The sequence below is a fragment of the Equus caballus genome, chromosome 10 (assembly GCF_041296265.1).
Source record: "Equus caballus isolate H_3958 breed thoroughbred chromosome 10, TB-T2T, whole genome shotgun sequence".
NCBI classification, from domain to species: Eukaryota; Metazoa; Chordata; class Mammalia; order Perissodactyla; family Equidae; genus Equus; species Equus caballus.
Genome location: NC_091693.1, coordinates 59,004,219 through 59,024,030, shown reverse-complemented (window position 1 = coordinate 59,024,030; position 19,812 = coordinate 59,004,219). Strand labels below are relative to the sequence as shown.

Here is a 19,812-nt window from a genome sequence, read left to right as displayed (position 1 = left end):
TTGTGGGCTGATGATAAGGCCTAGAATATAATCATTGGTATGGCTGAGGTGGGACAGAGGAGATGTCACTGGAAATGAGGGTGTCAAAGAACTGAAGGGTGAGGGGTTTGGATGTCCACATGGAAAATACCATCACTAGGATGATGACAGGCATTGGAATGGAGAGAAAGACTAGGAGCCATACGTATCAAGTCTTCATTGAGTAAGGTTGGGTGACAGGTGACATAACCAGATGGACTGAACCTTAAAGGAGCAGAGGTTTTTACAAAAGATGAGTACATACTGGTCTGGAAATGGTGACGGAGAAGAGAGACATCATCTCCCATTACTTGAGAGGTATGCATAGGAAACAGAGTCCATGGAGGAGAGTCAAGTTTCAGTTAGGCAAGATAGGAGAAGAGATTGGTAAAATTTGCTGATGACTGTGTGGCAGTTCCAGAGAGTAAGGTGAAGAATTTGTTACACTAGGATGGAGAAATAGTAGAGAGGGTAAGGAATTGAGTAAACAGCAAAGAAATACCAAGTATTATTATGGGGACCATAGTATAATACATCATTGGTTCCCCATTACCTGTTTGCATGCTAGATATCAGAATCTCTGAAACTAAGCCCCTAAAATTTTTAATAAGATCCCCAGAAATTCTGATTATAGCCAGGTTTAGTTTACATAGTGAGCAGATCACTAATGGACCTTGTCCTGAGAACAAGGATGAGACATATGATGGATTTCCTTGTGACAGCCTCATGGAGGACAAGGCATTGTTCTCTTGGCATACACACGAGAGGACCAATTTTAGATGTCTCAGTGAACAAGGTTTACAGTATAAATAAACAAGTAAACTCTTATTACAAGTTACAGAATAAGAGCTTCAAAAGATACAGAATAAGAGCTTCAAAAGAGAGCACGAGAGAAAAAGAGAGAGAGAGAGAGAGAGAGAGAGAAGGGGTGAAGAAGTAAGGCATATGCCTTAGGTCTCTAAACTCCTTTGTCAAAAGAGAAGCCAGGTGTTAGTTTATGCTCCTAACAATGTAAGCAAGTCCATTGTCTCATGCTGATTAACTTCACAAAGATTGAATGACAGGGGCCGGCCCAGTGGCGCAGCGGTTAAGTTCACATATTCTGCTTTGGCAGCCCTGGGTTCGCCGGTTCGGATCCCGGGTGCAGACGTGGCACCGCTTGGCAAGCCATGCTGTGATAGGCATGCCACATATAAGAAAAAAGTAGAGGAAGTTGGGCATGGATGTGAGCTCAGGGTCAGTCTTCCTCAGCAAAAAGAGGAGGATTGGCAGCAGTTAGCTAAGGGCTTATCTTCCTTAAAGAAAAAGAAGATTGAATGATAAACATAGCACTTACCAAAGATGAGGACTCTCTAATATTTTTTCTAACATTGATAAAGCATACTCACTAATAATTGTGGGAAAGAATGGTATCATTTGGCAGAAAATATTTACCTCCTCCTGGTTAAATTTTAGTTTTTATAATGGGAGTCATTCTTTCCTAATGAATTTGAAATTATTCATATTAAAGCATGCCTTATCAAGATAACTTATCTCAGAAGGCTTATAAATGTCACTATAAATAATTTATGCAATTTCATCATGCTCTTTCATTCAGAGTTTGTGTCTGAGCTGAAGTTCTTGTGTTTCTTCTGTATATTTTTTGGTCTTATGGGAGAAAAAACTCAAATTTGTTTTCCTTTAATATCTTTGTATGCTGTGAGTCTTTTTAAATCTTTTTTTATTTTTTATTTTTTGGTGCGGAAGATTGGACCCCGAGCTAATATCCATTGCTACTCTCCCTCTTTTTGCTTGAGGAAGATTGTTGCTAGGCTAACATCTGTGGCAGTCTTCCTCTGTTTTGTATGTGGGATGCTGCCACAGCATGCTTTCGTGAGTGGTGCATTGGTCTGTGCCTGGGGCCCGAACCCACAAACCCCAGGCCGCCGAAGCGTATTGTGCAAACTTAGCCACTATGCCACTGGGCCAGCCCCCTGGTCTTGTTTTTTAATCATGTGTTTGTGTTAGTTTGGAAGTCACCTTTGGGAAGTGGTTCCATTTTAACCTCATTCATTTTTAAAAGTACTCACACTGATTTTACATCTCATGGGTAGGAAAAAGATATGGAAAGTTATGGAAGGAAGCCCTGCCTGCTTTCACTGGGAGAAAAGAATATAGTACCCTCGGGGCTAAATGATTATCTTAGTGGTTGTCCATTCCATTCTAATTTTACTGACTATAAAACCCTCTATGGGAAATTCACTTGTGAAAATTGGAAATACAAAGTCAGAGGAAACCAAGCTTAGACGATTCTTAGACAAACTACACACCTGACTCCCTTTACCTTTTCACAGCTGGTGTTCTTTTGTGCCGGATTTCCAAGTACAGTTTATCCAGTGAGTATAGTATTGGATCTCAAATGACTTCCTTAGAGAATCCAACGCCCTATCCAGAGAGTGTGAACAAGGTGAATTGTATCTCATAGCTATTCAGAAGGTAGCAAAGCCTGGACTCCAGATAGAGCTCCCCCCAGGAAACCAGGTGGAAACAGTGATTGTTCTGATACTTTGGAAGGTAGCAGGCATCTTGTAATAAACAAGTTTAGCTCCATAACTCATGGTCTTAACCATCTCTTCTCCATTCATTTCTCCACATGAAACTCCTGTTAAGAAGCTCCTTACATTTCTTTCAAGGAAAGATTTTGTACAACTGCCATTGTGTATTTGTGTGTATGTTTTAATGTGAACAAATTGGATCATGTTAGACACACTTTTATGTCTCTTGCTTTTTTTCACTTAACAGTATCACGGAGATCTTTCCAAATCAACACTGAAAGATGTGGGTCATTCTTTTAACAACTGCACAGTATGCCACAATGTGGACATTATCTTAAATCTTTTACCCAATCCTGTCTTGATGGATACTTTTGTTGTTTCCAATTATTTTTTATTGTTAATAGTACTGCAGTAAACATTCTTGCTCATACTCTTAGCATTTGCAACAATATCCATTGGGAAAATTCCTAGCAGTGGAATTTATCATCAATACAGTGCATGCATTTAAAATTTTGGGGAATGGTCCTGAACTACCCACTAGGGAGATTGTTCCAAATTACACTTCCTTGAACAGTAACTTTCTCCCATGTAACTTTGCCAACACTGAACAGTGTTTAAGTTTATGACAGATTAATAGGCAAAAAATGGTACTTCATTATTATTTTGACTGGCATTTCTTTATGAGTGAAGCTGAGCATTTTCCATATTGGCCATTTGAATTTCTTTTTCTATAAATTGCATTTTTATATTCTTGGTCCATTGTGTATTAAAATGCATGTATTGTCATATGTATTACATTTTTTTCTAGTTAACCTTTCTTTGATTTGTTTATGAATATTTTTACCATGCTGAAATTTTTATCAATTTATAGTCTTTGGGCTTTGTCTTGCTTATAAAGGCCACACCTACTTCATCTGTGATTTCCTCTAGCCCTTTTTAAATTTAATTCAATTTAATTTTTATTATTAAATCTTTGATCTGTCTGGAACTTATTTCATACAGTAGTGGACCCATCATCCTTTTCTGAATATTCACTGTTTATTCTATTGATTTTAAGATTCAAAATAACATACAGAATTCTCATATTTGCGGGAGTCAATTTTTGGACTTTCTCTTCTGTTTCATTGATCTTACTATTTCTTCTCTACTATCAAACTGTTTTATTTATTCTGTTTTCACAATATTTTTAATACATGATTGGGAGAAGCATCCTGATTATTCTTCAATTTTAGAACTTTTCCTGGATAAATATGCAGGTTTATTTTTCAAGATGAACTTTAATATCACCTCCAAGAAATTATGTTCATCTTTTAGTTGAGTTAATGGATTGATTTTATAGATTGTTGTGAGAATTGGTATTTTTACCAAATTAAGTTTTTCCATCTCAAAAGCAAAGCATGTCACTTCATTTCTTGAATGACCTTCAGCAGTATTTTAATACTTTCTTCATGTGGGTGCTATCTATTTCTTGTTCTTTCTGTTTTTGATGGCTATTATAAATATGATACTTCACTTTTGTTTTCTAACAAGTTATTGTGTATAGAAAGACCTTTAAAAAATATTTTCAAGACTGCTACCTCTCTGAATTCTTTTATTATTTTAGTTACTAGTTTTTAGTCAGTCCTCAATTTTCTAAATAAATGTTCATTTCATCAGCAACTAATAAGTACTTTGGCCTCTATGTTTTCAGTATTTATGCTGCCTATTATTTTCTCATGTCTAATTCCATTTTCTAGGACATTAGTAGGCTGATGATAGTAAACAACTTTGCCTTGTTCCTAATTTTGATTAATATACTGTAACGTTTTACTATTAAGATATGGTTTGAGATAGATATTATCACCTCTACTCATCAAGATTGAATGTAGCATTTTGTCAGATTTCAATGCCTGGAGATGATCATATGTTTTTTCTCTTTTGACTTATTAATAATTAAGTTAATATGTGTATTTATAAGTATAATGCCCTTGAATTCTGGGGTTAAGTTATACTTACTTAGGTGTATTGTTTTAATGCATTGATGAATTCTATTTTTAAAGTTCTTTGCTATTTGGATTAATATTCTTAAAAAGGGGGCCAGCCTCATGGCCGAGTGGTTAAGTTCACGCACTCTGCTTTGGTGGCCCAGGGTTTCGCCAGTTCAGATCCTGGGCTAGCAGCTAGTGCTGCTTGTCAGGCCATGCTGAGGTGGTGTTCCACATGGCACAACCAGAAGGACTACAACTAGAATATACAACTCCGTGCTGGGGAGGCTTTGGAGAGAAGAAGAAGAAGAAGGGGGAAGAAAAAGAAGATTGGCAACAAATATTAGCTCAGGTGCCAATCTTAAAAAAAAAGTCTTAAAGAAAGATTTCTCTATCGTATTGTTTTCTACTTATTAATCAGGCTTTCGTACCAGTGCTGTTACGCTCCCTCTGTAAGATTAATTTTGAGGCTCTCCTTCTGTTTCTGTGCTCTAGGGCCTCTTAATAACCTTAGGACTAATTCATCTTTAAAAGTTAGATAGCTTTTACGTTTTCTTCCATTGTTTTTATTTTGCAGTTTTCTATTACTTTGGGGATATATGTAAGTAACATATTTTCCTAGAAAATCATCCATTCCAGACAGTTTTTTAAAGGAATGTATTGAGTTTTACAAAAGTACTCTTTTCTGATTCTTTTAAATTTGATATTTGTGAACTTTTTTTTCCACATTACTAGTTTTGCATCTTTATGCTTGTGCTGTTGTGCTTGTGCCCAGCTATGTATCTCCTTTTACATAAAGGCCAAAGACTAAATATTTTAAGCCTGTGGACATATGGTGTCTGTCACAACAACTCAACTCTCTTATAGCTCAAAAGCAGCCATAGACAGTATATAAGCAAATGGATATGGCCGTATTATGATGAAACTTTATTTAGAAAACAGGCACTTGGCATATAGTGTGCCAAACCCTGCTGTAGCCAATAAGAGCCATTGTCTATTTTTGTTTAATTTTTTTCTTTTAAAATAAGAGTTTTGTGTTTACTTGTCAATTGCATAATTTTTACATTATCAGATTCTACTCTATTAGGGCATTTTTTCCTTCTTTCCTTGGCTTTGTTGTATTTTTATTTTTCCAACTTCTTGAGTTACATGCTTAATTTACTTTTTTTCTTATTTACATAAATATTTGAGATATGTTATCTGAGAGCACAACTTTACTCTGTTCTATAAGTTTGATGTATGGTCTTTTAATTTTTACATCTCCGCAATTTTAGTTTTTATTCCTCATTTGTTAAGAAAGCCAAGATAAAAGGGATACATATATGTAGAGTTGCATGTGTGTGTTAGTTAAAACTTACTATTTTATTCAGTTGTTTTACACCTGCTTCAATCAACCATCACGTCTCACCTGGCATATTGTAATAGCGTTACCTAACTCATCTCCCCTATCTCTCTCCTACTCAAAAACCTTGAGTGGCTTCCCATTTAATTCAAAATAAAAGCCAAAGTCTTTATAAGGGGTGTCTTCAAACTCATATCCCATACTGAATCTTCCCACCTTCCTAGTGCCTAAGCTAAGGCAGAAGCGTCATTTCTCCTCATCCTGTTGTGCCCATCATATAGTGCTTAGTACATCAAAGCTAGGATGAACTTGAAACAATCCTAACTCCTTCCTTTCCTTCATGTTCTGCTCACCCCCCTTTCCAGGCAGTCACCCAGTCTTGATTTCTTTACAGCCTACTTTCGCCCTGACTTTATGGGATATCTCTATTTCCCCTGCCCCATCTTCTCTCTTGCATCGTTGTAGTAGCCCCAAAGCTTCTCATCTAGCACAACTATGGAGTTACGTCTCTAAACAACAAATCTGATATTGCTTAAAAACTTTAATTGGCCCCCTTTTCACCTATGCTTGAGACCAAATAAAGCCTGACCCCAGTCCTCCTTTCCAGCTTCATTTTCTTGCATTCACCCTATGCCCCCTGAACATAATGCCCTCCAGACACACTGTACTCTTTCACTAGTCCAAGCCTCTGTGCTTGTTTAACCTGCTACCCACCTTCCCCCATTTAGCAGGATTTCACTTGTGCTTCAAGAGCCATTTCACATTTTCTGTAAAGACTTCTTTTATCAGACTAGCAGATTGTTGATACATCACTCCGGAAATGTGTGGTAGTTCCTGCTCTGCAGCAGGTGCTCTGCCAGGTGCTAGCAGTACAAATGCAGATAAACCATAATGCCATTCCTGTCCTGGTTTTCGCTTTGTCCACATGCCTCTATTATAAACAGATCATATTTTATAGAAATCATTTGAGTATAAGTCTGTCTTCCTCTCCAGTCTGCAGATTATCTAAAGCTCAGATTTTGTCTTAAATTCCTTTGTATTCCTAGGATCTAGCACATGATAAATAGGTGTTTCATGTTTAAATGACCTTCTCTTTGGTTCTTCACAGTTTTTTTTTTTTTCTGTTAGTCACTGTTATGTTTTATAAATTTGTTAGAAGGTACTTTTCTTAGGAATGTAAATAATTAATACAGTAATGAATGTGAAGTTACTTAGCACTAAATAATCTCAAAAAGTCAAATTGTACCTAGATGGATAAAAACATCGCTGCGGATACCTTCTTGTAAGGAACTGTGGTCTTTAAGCTTCAGTGCACATCAGAATAACTTGAGGAGCTGATTAGAAATATACATCCAAGAACATGAAAAGCTGTCTCACACCATTAACCATTAGGAAAATACAGAGTAAAATCATGATGAGATACCACCGCACACCTATTACAAATTGCTGAAATAAAAAATAATGACAGTATCAAGTGCCAACAAGCCTGGGAAGCAGCCAGCACCCTCATACATTGCTGGTACAAAAACAAAATGGTACAGACACTCTAGAAATAGTTTGGCAGTTTTCATAAAGTTAAACATACATTTACCATGTGATCCAGCAATACCATTCCTAGTATCTACTTTAGAAAAATTAAAATGTATTCACACTCACAAAAAAACTATACATGAATGTTCATGGAGGCTCTATTTATCATTGCCCAAACTGGAAACAACCCAAACATCCTTCAGTGGGTGATTAGATTAACGGACTGTGATATATCCATCCATACTATGGAATACTACTCAGCAGTAAAAAGGAATGAACTATTGATACAACCACTTGGATGAATCCCAAAGGCATCAAACTGGGTGAACGAAACCAGGCCTAAAAGTTTATATACTATTTGATTCAATATATATAATATTCTGGAAGTGACAAAGCTCTATGGATGGGGAATAGATCAGGGGTTGTGTGTGGGAGAGGTTTTAACTGTAAAGGAATGACACAAGGGAATTTTTTAGGGTGAAGGAACTGTTTTGTGTCCTGATTATGGAGGTGGTTACACAGATTGAACATAGGTTAAAGTTCATATGACTGTATGCCCAAAGTGGAAAAATAATCAATTTTACTGTATGATAATTTCTTTCTAAGATTGGCACTTGAGTTAACATCTGTTGCTAATCTCCTTTTTGTTTTCCTCTTCTTCTTCTCCCCAAAGCGCCCCCCCCGCCCCGTACATAGTCGTATATTCAAGTTGTATGTACTCCTGGTTGTGCCATGTAGGATGCCGCCTCAGCATGGCTTGATGAGCGGTGCCATGTCAGCACCCAGGATCCGAACCAGTGAAACCCTGGGCCACTGACGCGGAGTGCGTGAACTTAACCACTCGGCCACAGGGCCAGCCCCTGTATGATAGTTTTTAAAATACAATTTGGAAAAGTGCATATCTCTGGGCCTCATCCCCAGGGATCTAAGTTCATCTGTACTGTGAGCAATGCTAGACCTCAGTTGGCAGATTCAGATTCAAAGATAGTTAAGAATGAACAACTCAAGACTTATTTTAAGATTGTTATCCCTTCAGGTCTCTACTGAGCCAATAAAAAAGCAATGCACAAATCATGAGCAAGAATAGAGACAAAAGAGAAGCGACCCCTGGTGCCTGTTAGTTCCTCACAGAGACCACAGGGATGTGCCCAGATGGTGGCCATTGGTTGAACCTACCGGGCCAGAGTGAGAAGTGCTATGTCAGCACTCCAGGATCTACCTACTACCTCATAGGAATCTTCTTCACCTCAGTTACCTACAGCCCGTGTTCAACTGATTACTGTGTCATTGGTGTCACAAGCCAAGTCCTGCTCCAACTGGAGTTTGACCAAGGAGTCTGCATTTATAACAAGCACATCAGGATAGTCCAGTGCAGGGGTCCTGGGACAGCAGATTCACCTGAAACAAACAGCAATCCAGCAGTAAGATTTGTGTAGAACCTCTCCTCCAAGTAATGGTTTTTAGTTTTCTCTGTTATTTCTGAGTGTCCACTTATGAACAGTAGAGAAGAAATGCAGTCGTTGAAATCTTTCTCCTCTTCCTCCCCTTGGCCCATGAAAGAACTCTGTTATATCCTAGCAAATACTCCACAACGGACTTTATCCCCGTCATCCCGTATTCATGAGATTGACAGTAACAGTTCCTGTCTGAAAAGATGAAAGTTGATATGATCCAAATGTAGTTAATCATAAATGTGTGTATGAAATGGTTTCTAACAGGCTGACCACAGTTCACAAAAATAAAATAAGAATACATTCCTCTTGAAACTTGAAGAAGAAAGTCTTTTTTGTGTAAGTTTGTGTTTTATTTGGAACTCTGAAAGGCTCCAAATGTCTAAGTTGTTAATTCCTTGGCTGGCCACTAGATGGTGTGGTTTGTTAATGTATTACCTCATATTTGCAGCAGATTCATGGAGTATTTCCTTAGCTAATTATTAAATTAGAAGTTTAAAATCTTAGTGACTTTAGAGATAATCAATGTGACAAAGTCAGTACTAGAGACCCAGACCCTTGAAATCCCCTTCCCTGCCGAAGTAGCGCCGATTACATACAAACTGTGAAACTGTTTCAAAAGAAACTATTGAAATGCTGATCATGAAATTTTCAGAGCAATAGCAAATAAACACAGGATGTGATGCCCAAACAGAAGCTTTGACTATACAAACACCTCTTTTATGTTAACCTAACGTATTTAAATTTGCAGAAAACTTTTCTCTATTATATGTGAGTCGTCAGGGAATTTTGTAAGATCTTCTGCTATCGCACTTGTACAAATTGCAGATAAGTGGACCAAATTCCACATCAGAGCTCAGACCAGGCCAAAGAGCAGGCCCCAGAAGTGAAGCTAGTGTATTTAGGGCAGCTGTAACGTTGAGGAGCTAAGACAGGTGGTCGGTCAGTGCCCTCCCGTCGAAGATCCCCGGGAACGCAGCCGAAGGTGAACGAGTACAGTTGGGCTTATTGGCTCGTTGCTGTGGGGAAGAGCGCGTGCTATGCGGAAGCTTGGGGCATCTCAGGATGAGGGGAGAAAGTCTTCCAGGCAGTGGATCTGGAATAGACAAAGACTCTGAGGCGGGTGTGGCTTTGTCAGAAAAGGGACTGAGAGAAGTAGTTGGCCCTTGTGGCTGGCATGGGTAAGTGCGGGTAGAGGATGGGGATGATTTCTGTGGGGCCTTCATCCTAAGGACTCTGGCCTTTACTCTGAATGAGTTGGAAGCTGCTGAGATTTATATTTGTTTTTAATAGAGTATTTTTGGAAGGATAGGAAGCCGGTAATACTAATTGATTGCAAGAAAGGAATACCTGGGTTAAAGAGACACTTGCTTTTAACTTCATTCTTTTTGGATTTTGTGTCATGTTCAGGATTACCTTTTCCTTAAGATGGATGAAATATGATTTTTAATAATTTTGTATAGTTTTATATAATAAGACAGTAAGATATTAAGATGCTTAAAAATAATTGTATGCTTTCTTTGATTCAACAGAAATGTGAAATAGCAATTGCTTTTAAATACTAAGGAACACTGTTATGTTTTGTTGCTATCTACTCTAGGTGCAAAAGTCAAGAAATAAGCAAGTAAGAGAATTATTCCCGGAAGGTTTTAGTATTCATCATGCAGGAATGCTTCGGCAGGACAGAAATTTGGTTGAAAACTTGTTTTCTAATGGACACATCAAAGTCTTAGTCTGTACAGCTACATTAGCCTGGGGTGTCAATCTTCCTGCTCATGCTGTTATTATTAAGGTAAGAGCTTGCCTTACTTTGCACATGGATTTGTGGTATTTTAAAACAAACCTGTAGATTGATTTATTTAGAAAAATATTGTGATTTGGCTACCTCACTGACTTTGAATGTTATTTATAGAAGGTCAAAATTATTTTCTCCAAAAGAATCTAGTTTATATTGTGAAAATTTAACTCTATCACAGATGATGAAAAGATTAAAGTACGCTTTTGAGATCTTGCCATATTTGCCTAATTTCAGGATTCACCTCATCAGGATTATATTTGTGTGTGTTTATGTAAATTTTTGTTATGTTTCCTCATCTAGGGAACACAAATATATGCTGCAAAGAGAGGTTCCTTTGTTGACCTTGGAATTTTAGATGTCATGCAGATATTCGGGCGAGCCGGGAGACCACAGTTTGACAGATTTGGGGAAGGAATCATCATAACAACGCATGATAAACTCAGCCATTACCTCACTTTACTCACTCAACAAAACCCAATTGAGAGTCAGTTTCTGGAAAGCCTTGCAGATAACCTAAATGCGGAGGTAAGATCTAACGAGGAAAAGCTTGGAACACAATCATCAGCCACAAGAATGATCAAGTAAAATAAAGGTTGAGTTGATTACTATTTTTTAGGATTTAGGAATATAGCTTATGCCATTTTACAGTCATAAGACGTAACAGTCTGAGTGGCAGTATTGTTGATTAGTTCAGAGCAGTACAGAATGCAAATGATAACTGGTAAGAGCTCAATGCTAAAAGCCTATACTCTTACATTATGAGGTTTTGTTATAGGATGGAAACCTAACCAAAGTTATACAAACCAGGGAAACAAAATAGCAATAACAACAACTATATTTGTATTGCAGTTTTACAAAGTTTTTAATGATTTTATAAAGTTTTTATAAGGTTTATAAAGCTCTTTTATCTTAGATCACTTGATGCTGGTTTCTAGTAGCATATTTACAAGAAAATTTAAAAGATTAGGAAATAAATTTTGACTCCAAATAAAATATTATAGCACAACTTCAGTCTTCATTGCCTGCTGCGATTGGATGGCTGTTTATTAAATAATTAGGTCTTGGGTCAACGGTATCTCTGATGGAATAGTCTGCAGTGCAAGGACAGTAATAGTAGTGGTGCACTGAGGACTAGCTCAATGCAGGGACTCTGCTGAGTGCTCCTTGTATGTTCTCTCACTCTAATATTGCTGCTAAGTAGGTGGTGTCCTCAGAGAGATATATAACTAATCCAAAGGTCATTCAGCTACTAATTTTGGGAACTAGTGTTCAAACTTGGGTCTATTTAACTCCAAATCCAGTCTTTTCATTATAGCCTAGGTGTCTGTTATATTATATGAAATGGAGTAAGTTGAAGGTGAATGCATTTCTCTACATTAATACCTACCATTCGCCTTTTTCTAAGACCAGAACTAAACCTTTTCCCTAGTGGTGGTCATAATGTCTCTGACTTACAATAAAAATGAAGTCTCTTTATGCAAGTTTTTTAGAACAGCTTTTCCTTAGTGTCAAGGAAGACTATATCTTTGTAAACTTAGTATTGCTGTGCTTGATTTGTCCTTTTTGCTACCGGTAAAGTAAACTCAAGGTGGTGATGTTATTATTCAGAAGATACAAGGTGAATAAAATACTGCTATTGTCCTCAAGGAACTTTTTCTTAGGGACTATAAAATACCATCAGTGAAACTATTTGGTCAAGCCCTGAGAAATTAAAAATAAATTGTCTCCCATAGATTCACCTCATATTCATAAAGTGCTTATTAGGTATGTCATTTTCAGAAATGTCAACTAAGTATAACCATAATTCCATTTAATGCCATAAATGGCATTTAGTAATGAAACATATACTACCTTGAAATTTTTAGCTAATATAGTAAATTTCTTTCTAAAATTTCTTTCTCATAATTTGGTCTACTGGAATAGCTCCCAATTAAATTTTTTTCTTAAGGAAACAAACTCCCTTAAATTATATTTGAGTGTGAAATTAAATTTGGCAATCTGTGGAAATTGTGTGAAATTAGTTTATAAAATGAATGTATGCTGTACTCGTAAAGTAATGGATTTTTAAGTCTTTCGACTCCCAAAATCTTTGCAAAACTATACAGTGGCAGTGATCAACATAAAGATCGTGTTAGATTAGGGATGTTGCCTTTACTAATATCTTCGATAACATGAATATCAATTCTGACCATTAGTTTAGAAGAACTGGAGAAAGTATTATATTAAGTAATAACTTCAATGCAGACATTTTATGAGGCATCTTTGCTGATTGATTCTTAATGGGGCTGATGCCCTCATGCTAATGCCAAAAGGGCACATGTCCCAGCCCTGTAGAAAGCCACTTAATTTTTCACTGAGAGAAACAGTGAAGCATGTTTGAGTCTTATTAACATTTATTCAGAAGACGTTACTGGGTACCTACTCTGTACCAGCCCCCTGTAGTCCATACTGTACAATATGTCATTCTTTCTACAACCGCACATACATTCTTTATATAGAGTTCCTCCCGTCTCTGCAGGACGTCGTACAAACCCCTCTCCTTGGCTTTAGGACCTTCCCAGTCTGACCAGCTTTCCCTCTTCTGGCTCTGATTACTCTCCAACACATGTCTGCCCTAGCCAGGTTCTTACTCTACTTTCTTCACCTATAAAGTCCCAATTTTCCCATTTATAAAATAGGGATAATCTCACTGGACTGTTGTGAAAATGTAACGAATGGCTGTGGCAAGTTGGTATTCAGGAAAAGATTGTATCACTTACCATTATCTGATTGTCCCTTGATATGCAGCCCCATTTATACTTACTGCCAGCGCTCTAATTTTAGTTGAATAAATAAATGAATGGTAGCATAAATGGTTTTTATGTATTTACTAAAGGAGTGTATTTATGTATATATATATATATGTACAGATAAGTACATGCGCACACACGCATGATGATTATATTTGCTTAGTTTTTATATGATTTCAACCAGTTTAAAAAATATACATACAAATAAGCAATTAAGATAACCTTAAAGACTAAAGTTTAAATAGGTATATTAGATATAAAGTGATACTTTGAGTCTTACTTCTAAATTACCAAATTTAGGGTAGGGTTTTTTGCCCTTTTACTTAACAGAGCATAAAGAGCTTTTTACATAACAGAGCATAACAGAACATCTATTAACTGTACAGCCATGTGTTGCTTAATGATAGGGATACATTCTGAGAAATGCGTCACTAGGTGATTTCGTCGTTGTGTGAACATCATAGAGTATACTTATACAAACCCAGATGATATGGCCATATCATTAAACTAGGTGATATAGCCTACTACGCTCCTAGGCTGTATGATACTAATCTTATGGGACCATTGCCATGTATGTGGTCCGTCATTGACCAAAACATCGGTATGTGGCGCATCACTGTGTGCTAATGGCACTTTTATATGTTCCACATTTTAGGTGTTTTTGTGAAAACATTTTTGAATACATATTATGTGCCAGCCACTGTGGATAGTGGTTTCATATATGTCATCTTAATTAGTTACACATATCACACCTACAAGACTAGGGAGCTTCTTGAGATCAGGGACCATGCTCTGTTGGTTACCGTATTATTTGTGCTTTACATAGTACAGTCTTGTGACTGACTTACTATGTGATTCTGAGATGAATGGATAAACTTTGAAGATAGACTGAAAAATACTTGTTTTATGAAAGGCTCTTGTACTAAGTAGCCACTAGGTGACAGCAAATGTTTACAAGTAAATTTTTATTTTTTGTCACTAGGTGGCATTCAAGGATTAATCTCAAAATATGGTGTACCATCATAAATTTCCATTCATATTTCTGTGTAGTCTGTTCCTTTTTGCTGAACATTTAGAAGACTTGCATTATTTGATCCAATCTTTGATACCTACTTCCTCCTTTCCTTTTATCTTTAGTAGCAATAGGTAATTATTAGGTAATTAGGTATTAATAATAGGTATTATTAATGTTGATTTATTGAGTCTGATTTTGAAAATAATAGCAAGCTTATTTTATTCTTTATAAAATTTCTACTCTTAGGAATTGTGTAATATTATTTTAAAATATCTATAGGTCATAAGGGAATTAACATGGTTTAAGCTGTTAAATAATAGAATCACAAATAGGACACATTATCAGATTTTTAGCCATATCATTAAACTAGTTTCCTAAGCAGACTAGAAAATGTGTAACTGTCTTACTTGTAAATATCTAGGAAGTGTTGTACAACAGCCTCATTAGCTAAATTTTAGTTCTTGTTACTCTTCATTTTGTGGAAGTCGTATACAGTTCACATTTTAGGAAATGTATATTTTTACCTATATTGTGAATGATTTAGTCCTTTCTAATTACCTTAGTGTAAATTTAATTTTTTTTAGCTTTATAGAGATATAGTTGACAGATGACATTGTGTAAATTTAAGGTGCACAATGCGATGATTTGGTACACCATGTATATATATTGTGAACTGTTTACCACAATAAAAAGTTAATTAATGTATCCTTCACTTCACATAATGACCATTTTGTTGTTATTCTTGCTATGATGAGAACATTAAAGCTCTACTCTCATAGCAACTTTGATTCAAATATACAATCTAATATTATTAACTATAGTCACCATATTGTATGTTAGATCCCTGGAACTTATTCTTATAACCGGAAGTTTGTACTCTTTGACCAACATCTTCCATTTCTCCAACCCCCCAGCCCCTGGCAACCACGATTCTAGTCTCTGTTTCTGTGAGTTTGATGTTTTTAGATTCTACATATAAGTGAGATCATACAGTATTTGTCTTTCTCTGTCTGACATTTCAAGTTAGCATAAATTTAAAAGTAAATAGGATCTGCCTTACCATATTTTTCATTTTAGTCTTTTCTCTTTTTAATGACAAGTAGTATGATATAATATTATAATATTTATATATTGTTATATCTCATCTTTAAGTAACTAAAGATGGCTAAGCATCCATATATTTATTTCACAAAATTAACTATACGGAATTCATAATTATAATATAGGAATGATGCAAATTTAAAGGTTTTTTTAAATATTTCATACTAATTTGAGAGGGTTTGTTTTTCCTTTTATTCTCCTAAAATTTAATAATTTAGGTAGGGAGCCATCTCTTCTTCTTTGATTAAAGTATTAAGAGGTAAAAAAAAATTTTCAGCCACAGGTTCAGGAAATGTCATACAACTATGAAGTTTAACAACTTGGATGAATTTTTAAATTAACGTGAACACTTTAAGTGAAAGCAAAATGACTACCTGTAGATCCAGTGGCTAAGGAAATGTATTCTTAAGACAATTTGTCTTTGCAGTTCTGTGTTAAGATTATTTCCTAACAATTTCCTTCCCTTTATTACACAGATCTAATGTGTTATTGTTGTGTTTTTATATTATTAAACTTTGGTTTCATTAAATTGATATGTTATAAAGCTATATTAAAGTGCTAAATTATATTTCCTTTCAGAATATAATCTAAAGAATTATACAGTGTTTATTATTGTTCAAATGTATAAATATCTATCTTTTCCATAGACTGTTTTAAGTTTACCAATAAAAATTAAAACCACTCCCCATTCTTGTATCATTTTTTCAAAATATACCTATTATTAATATGTATAAATTACAATAAAATCTGCTTTGTTTTTGTGCAGAGATGATTGCATTTTCCATTGTTTTCATATTATGTATTTATACCAGCCATCCTGCAAATGAGTATCTTTGGAAGTAAAAGCTAATGTTATACCCTCTGTGGTTTATGTTGTTTTGATTCTGGTTCACTTACATTTAAAATTTTCGGTAGTGTGGTCACATAAAATGAAACCAAAAGAAAAAAGAAACAAGAAGAAGAAAAATTAATGAATACCAAAAATGTTTTTAATGCATTAAACTACATTTAAGGGAAAATAATGAAATGCCCTAATAACGAATAAGTTCAGCTTTGGAAGATAGCATTTCTAATGCACTGTTCTCAATTAAATGAGGCAGGACTGAGTTTTAATTAATTGGAGAAGTGTCTTGTCCAACAATTGTGCTTACCTTCTTTTAAATACAGAATAATGATGTATTTTAAAAACTTAACTTTTGACAAAATAGGTTTTGATGTGATGTTTATATTCAACTTTAATGCGTTAGTTTAATTTTTGTTATTTTTTTTGATTTGCAGATTGCTCTGGGAACAGTAACTAACGTGGAAGAAGCAGTGAAGTGGATAAGTTACACTTATCTTTATGTACGGATGAGAGCAAATCCATTAGTGTACGGCATCAGTCACAAGGCTTATCAGGTAGAAAACTCATTTATAAAAAAAGAATCAAACCTTCTTTTTGGTTCTGTAATCCTTTCATGATATGAGAATAAATGTTTGCTACTCCTGCCTCATCTGAAAAGAGTGCGGAAGCTGGAAGAAAAACAAAGAGCTTTAATCTTTTTAAAAACATACTAAGGAATATTAAATTTGCCCCCTATAATTATTTTACCTTATATCTGTTTTCCCCGCTGATACTAAGAAGTTAATCCTTATATTATTATCAGTTTATTATTCAAGTACATTTCCATTTGACATTAATATTTTGCTATAATTTTCTTTTTAACTATGAAAAATTTATGTTTTGGAATAAACCAGACATAAGGAAACTTACAGACCACATTTAATAATAGGCTTATGTTATATGCAGTGTGTTCCTCTTATGAAGTCCTGTCTAAGCCCTTATTCCTAAATTAAAAGACGGCATTAATGATTTGTTATCGTAAGTTTGGAGGGTGGGATTGATTTCCCTGTGCACATACACTGAGATTCAGACGCATGTGGCAGCAGCTCTTCCTACGAGCTTTCTAGTTGTGTGATCCACGTGGCTTACAGATTTGTGAGAACTTGTCTTTTCTTTAGAACTCTGCTTTATACACTGTAAACACTTCCTAATTACAGATGAAATCCAGTTGTTGTCTAATGAAAACATCATTTTACCATCATCATATGGATATTCACTAGCATTGTCGAAATTAGCAAGGAAGTTGAATTTAACTCAGAATTATAGTTTTCCTCCATTTCCTGATAACTTAGTTTTTATATATATTCCATTGTGTTATCAAAGCAGTTACCAATCTTTTTTTTCTTCATTTTTCCTTTTCTATGCAGTAGATTTGACCATGGGAAAATTTAAACTTAAGGCTTAGGGGGGAAAAAAAACAAGAAAAGTAGCAGAGGCAACTAGTTCTGAAGCTGTTAATCTGAAATCATTAGGTTTTTATACTTTGGTTTACTCTGGATGGGATTCACCTACCTCTTCTCAATTAAAATACGTGCCACCTCTTTTACAGCCAGATTGCTTTCATTTATAAAATGTAGGTCCATTGTAACCTGTAATCTTACATGTTTTAAAGAATGTGGCACCAGTTATTCTCTTTACAAAGATGGACTTTGTGAAAATAGTAATGTGAAAATGGTACTATGAAATTATTCTGAAGGGATAAAGGAAAACAAAGCTCATGTATTTTCATGGGTTAAGCCATCTCAAATCTTGGGACAAGATGAACACATCAATTGATTTTTAAGTAGTAGGTTAATATCAGAAGTCCTTTTTGTATATAATTTTCCATTATAAAGAAAGTGATTTTTTTTTCCTTCTGAGATGCATAGTTTTACTACCTTCACAATTCAGAGAATCTCACCCTTTTTTATTTATGTGTTTTCATTTTATTACTCAGTATGAATTTTCAGCCACAAAACTCAGGTGAATTAACACAAACCATGTAGCTTAACTTATTTTTTAATGGTTTGGTAATATGTGATTAATAAAATGTTTTTATAAGATGTGCCTGATACATACAGTATGTATGACTTGTAGCAAAGGCTTTTTGTATTTACTCATATTACTCTTGACTCCGTCTTACTTCCCTACAGTTGATTTTCCTTTGCCTCATTTTTCTGATTTTTAAATTTATTTTAGCATATTTTGTGCATGAATAAGCTGCCATAAAAATCTAAGAACAAATGGTAGGAGTAATAACTCATTAATTGATTTAGAAATATTTTTATACTTCCTCCTCCTCCCTTTAAAGGTCCTATTTCACTTTATTGCTCATGCCCAGAGAGTGATCTTCAGGACCTGGCGTGTGTATGTGTATGCGTGCGTACATATGTATATTTACATGCACACAGACCGTAGGAACAAGAACATTTGTTACTATCTTGTACTAAATGTCCTTTCTGCTCAGGAAAAGACTGTAATATAATTCAAAACTATTCAAAAATTCATTGTCAACTTTATTTTACTCTTTGCTTCTATTTTTTTTTTATTCTATTATAGGCAAATGGGTTTTCCCATTAGCAGTTATGAAACTGTTAGAACACTAAAACCATACTGTTGAAAGAATAACTTTGCATTTATTTTTGTATATCTTTACTTTGACAAAGGAAAGCATCCTCACTGTCATTTCTCTAAATAACTGTAAAATAGGAATATGGTATGATGTTTTAAAATCCATATTTATTTTACTGTGGAGGGAGAAGGCAAAGATTTTTTTCTTATATGTGATTTCTAATTTAAAGATTATAAAACCATATAAGAATTTCAGATTTCAAAATATTACCCTGCATAGATAATATATAGATTGATAATTAGTGAATTTTTAAAGCTTCTTTTTCTTAATGGGATAAAATATTTTCTAGTTATGTACTAAGTTTATTAAAATGTACTTCCGTAAAAATTGTAATAAAATGTTTGAAGCATCAATAAAAAATTTTAATTTTCATGTTTGCAATTGTGTATGTTTGCAAATGATGACTCTAAAGAAATATTCAGGTATTCGTAATGTTTTTTCTGTAGATTGACCCAGCATTAACAAAGCATCGAGAACAGTTGGTCATTGAAGTTGGCCGAAAACTAGACAAAGCTCGGATGATCCGTTTTGAGGAGCGAACTGGGTACTTCTCCTCAACTGATTTGGGTAGAACTGCCAGCCACTACTATATTAAATACAACACCATTGAGGTATTATACTGAATGGAACAAATACAGTAGTATGTTTGCTATTTGATGCAGATACTTTCTGGACTTCAAAATATAGCATTAATGCAAAATAACAAAAGCTACTAATAGAACAAGATGCTTTTAACTTATATGAATTCAATAACATACACTCAGTAAAGACAAGAA

At 35.1% G+C, this 19,812-nt stretch overlaps 1 protein-coding gene across 1 annotated transcript in view; it reads left to right on the top strand.

The window, feature by feature from the left end:
- Positions 1-19,812, top strand: part of ASCC3 (activating signal cointegrator 1 complex subunit 3) — a 336,776-nt gene that overhangs the window by 197,206 nt on the left and 119,758 nt on the right. Inside the window, exons 15-18 of the mRNA XM_001915668.6 lie at positions 10,440-10,631; positions 10,938-11,162; positions 16,821-16,940; positions 19,483-19,647. Of these exons, the coding sequence (XP_001915703.3) occupies positions 10,440-10,631; positions 10,938-11,162; positions 16,821-16,940; positions 19,483-19,647 (702 nt within the window). The remainder of the gene's footprint in view (positions 1-10,439; positions 10,632-10,937; positions 11,163-16,820; positions 16,941-19,482; positions 19,648-19,812) is intronic.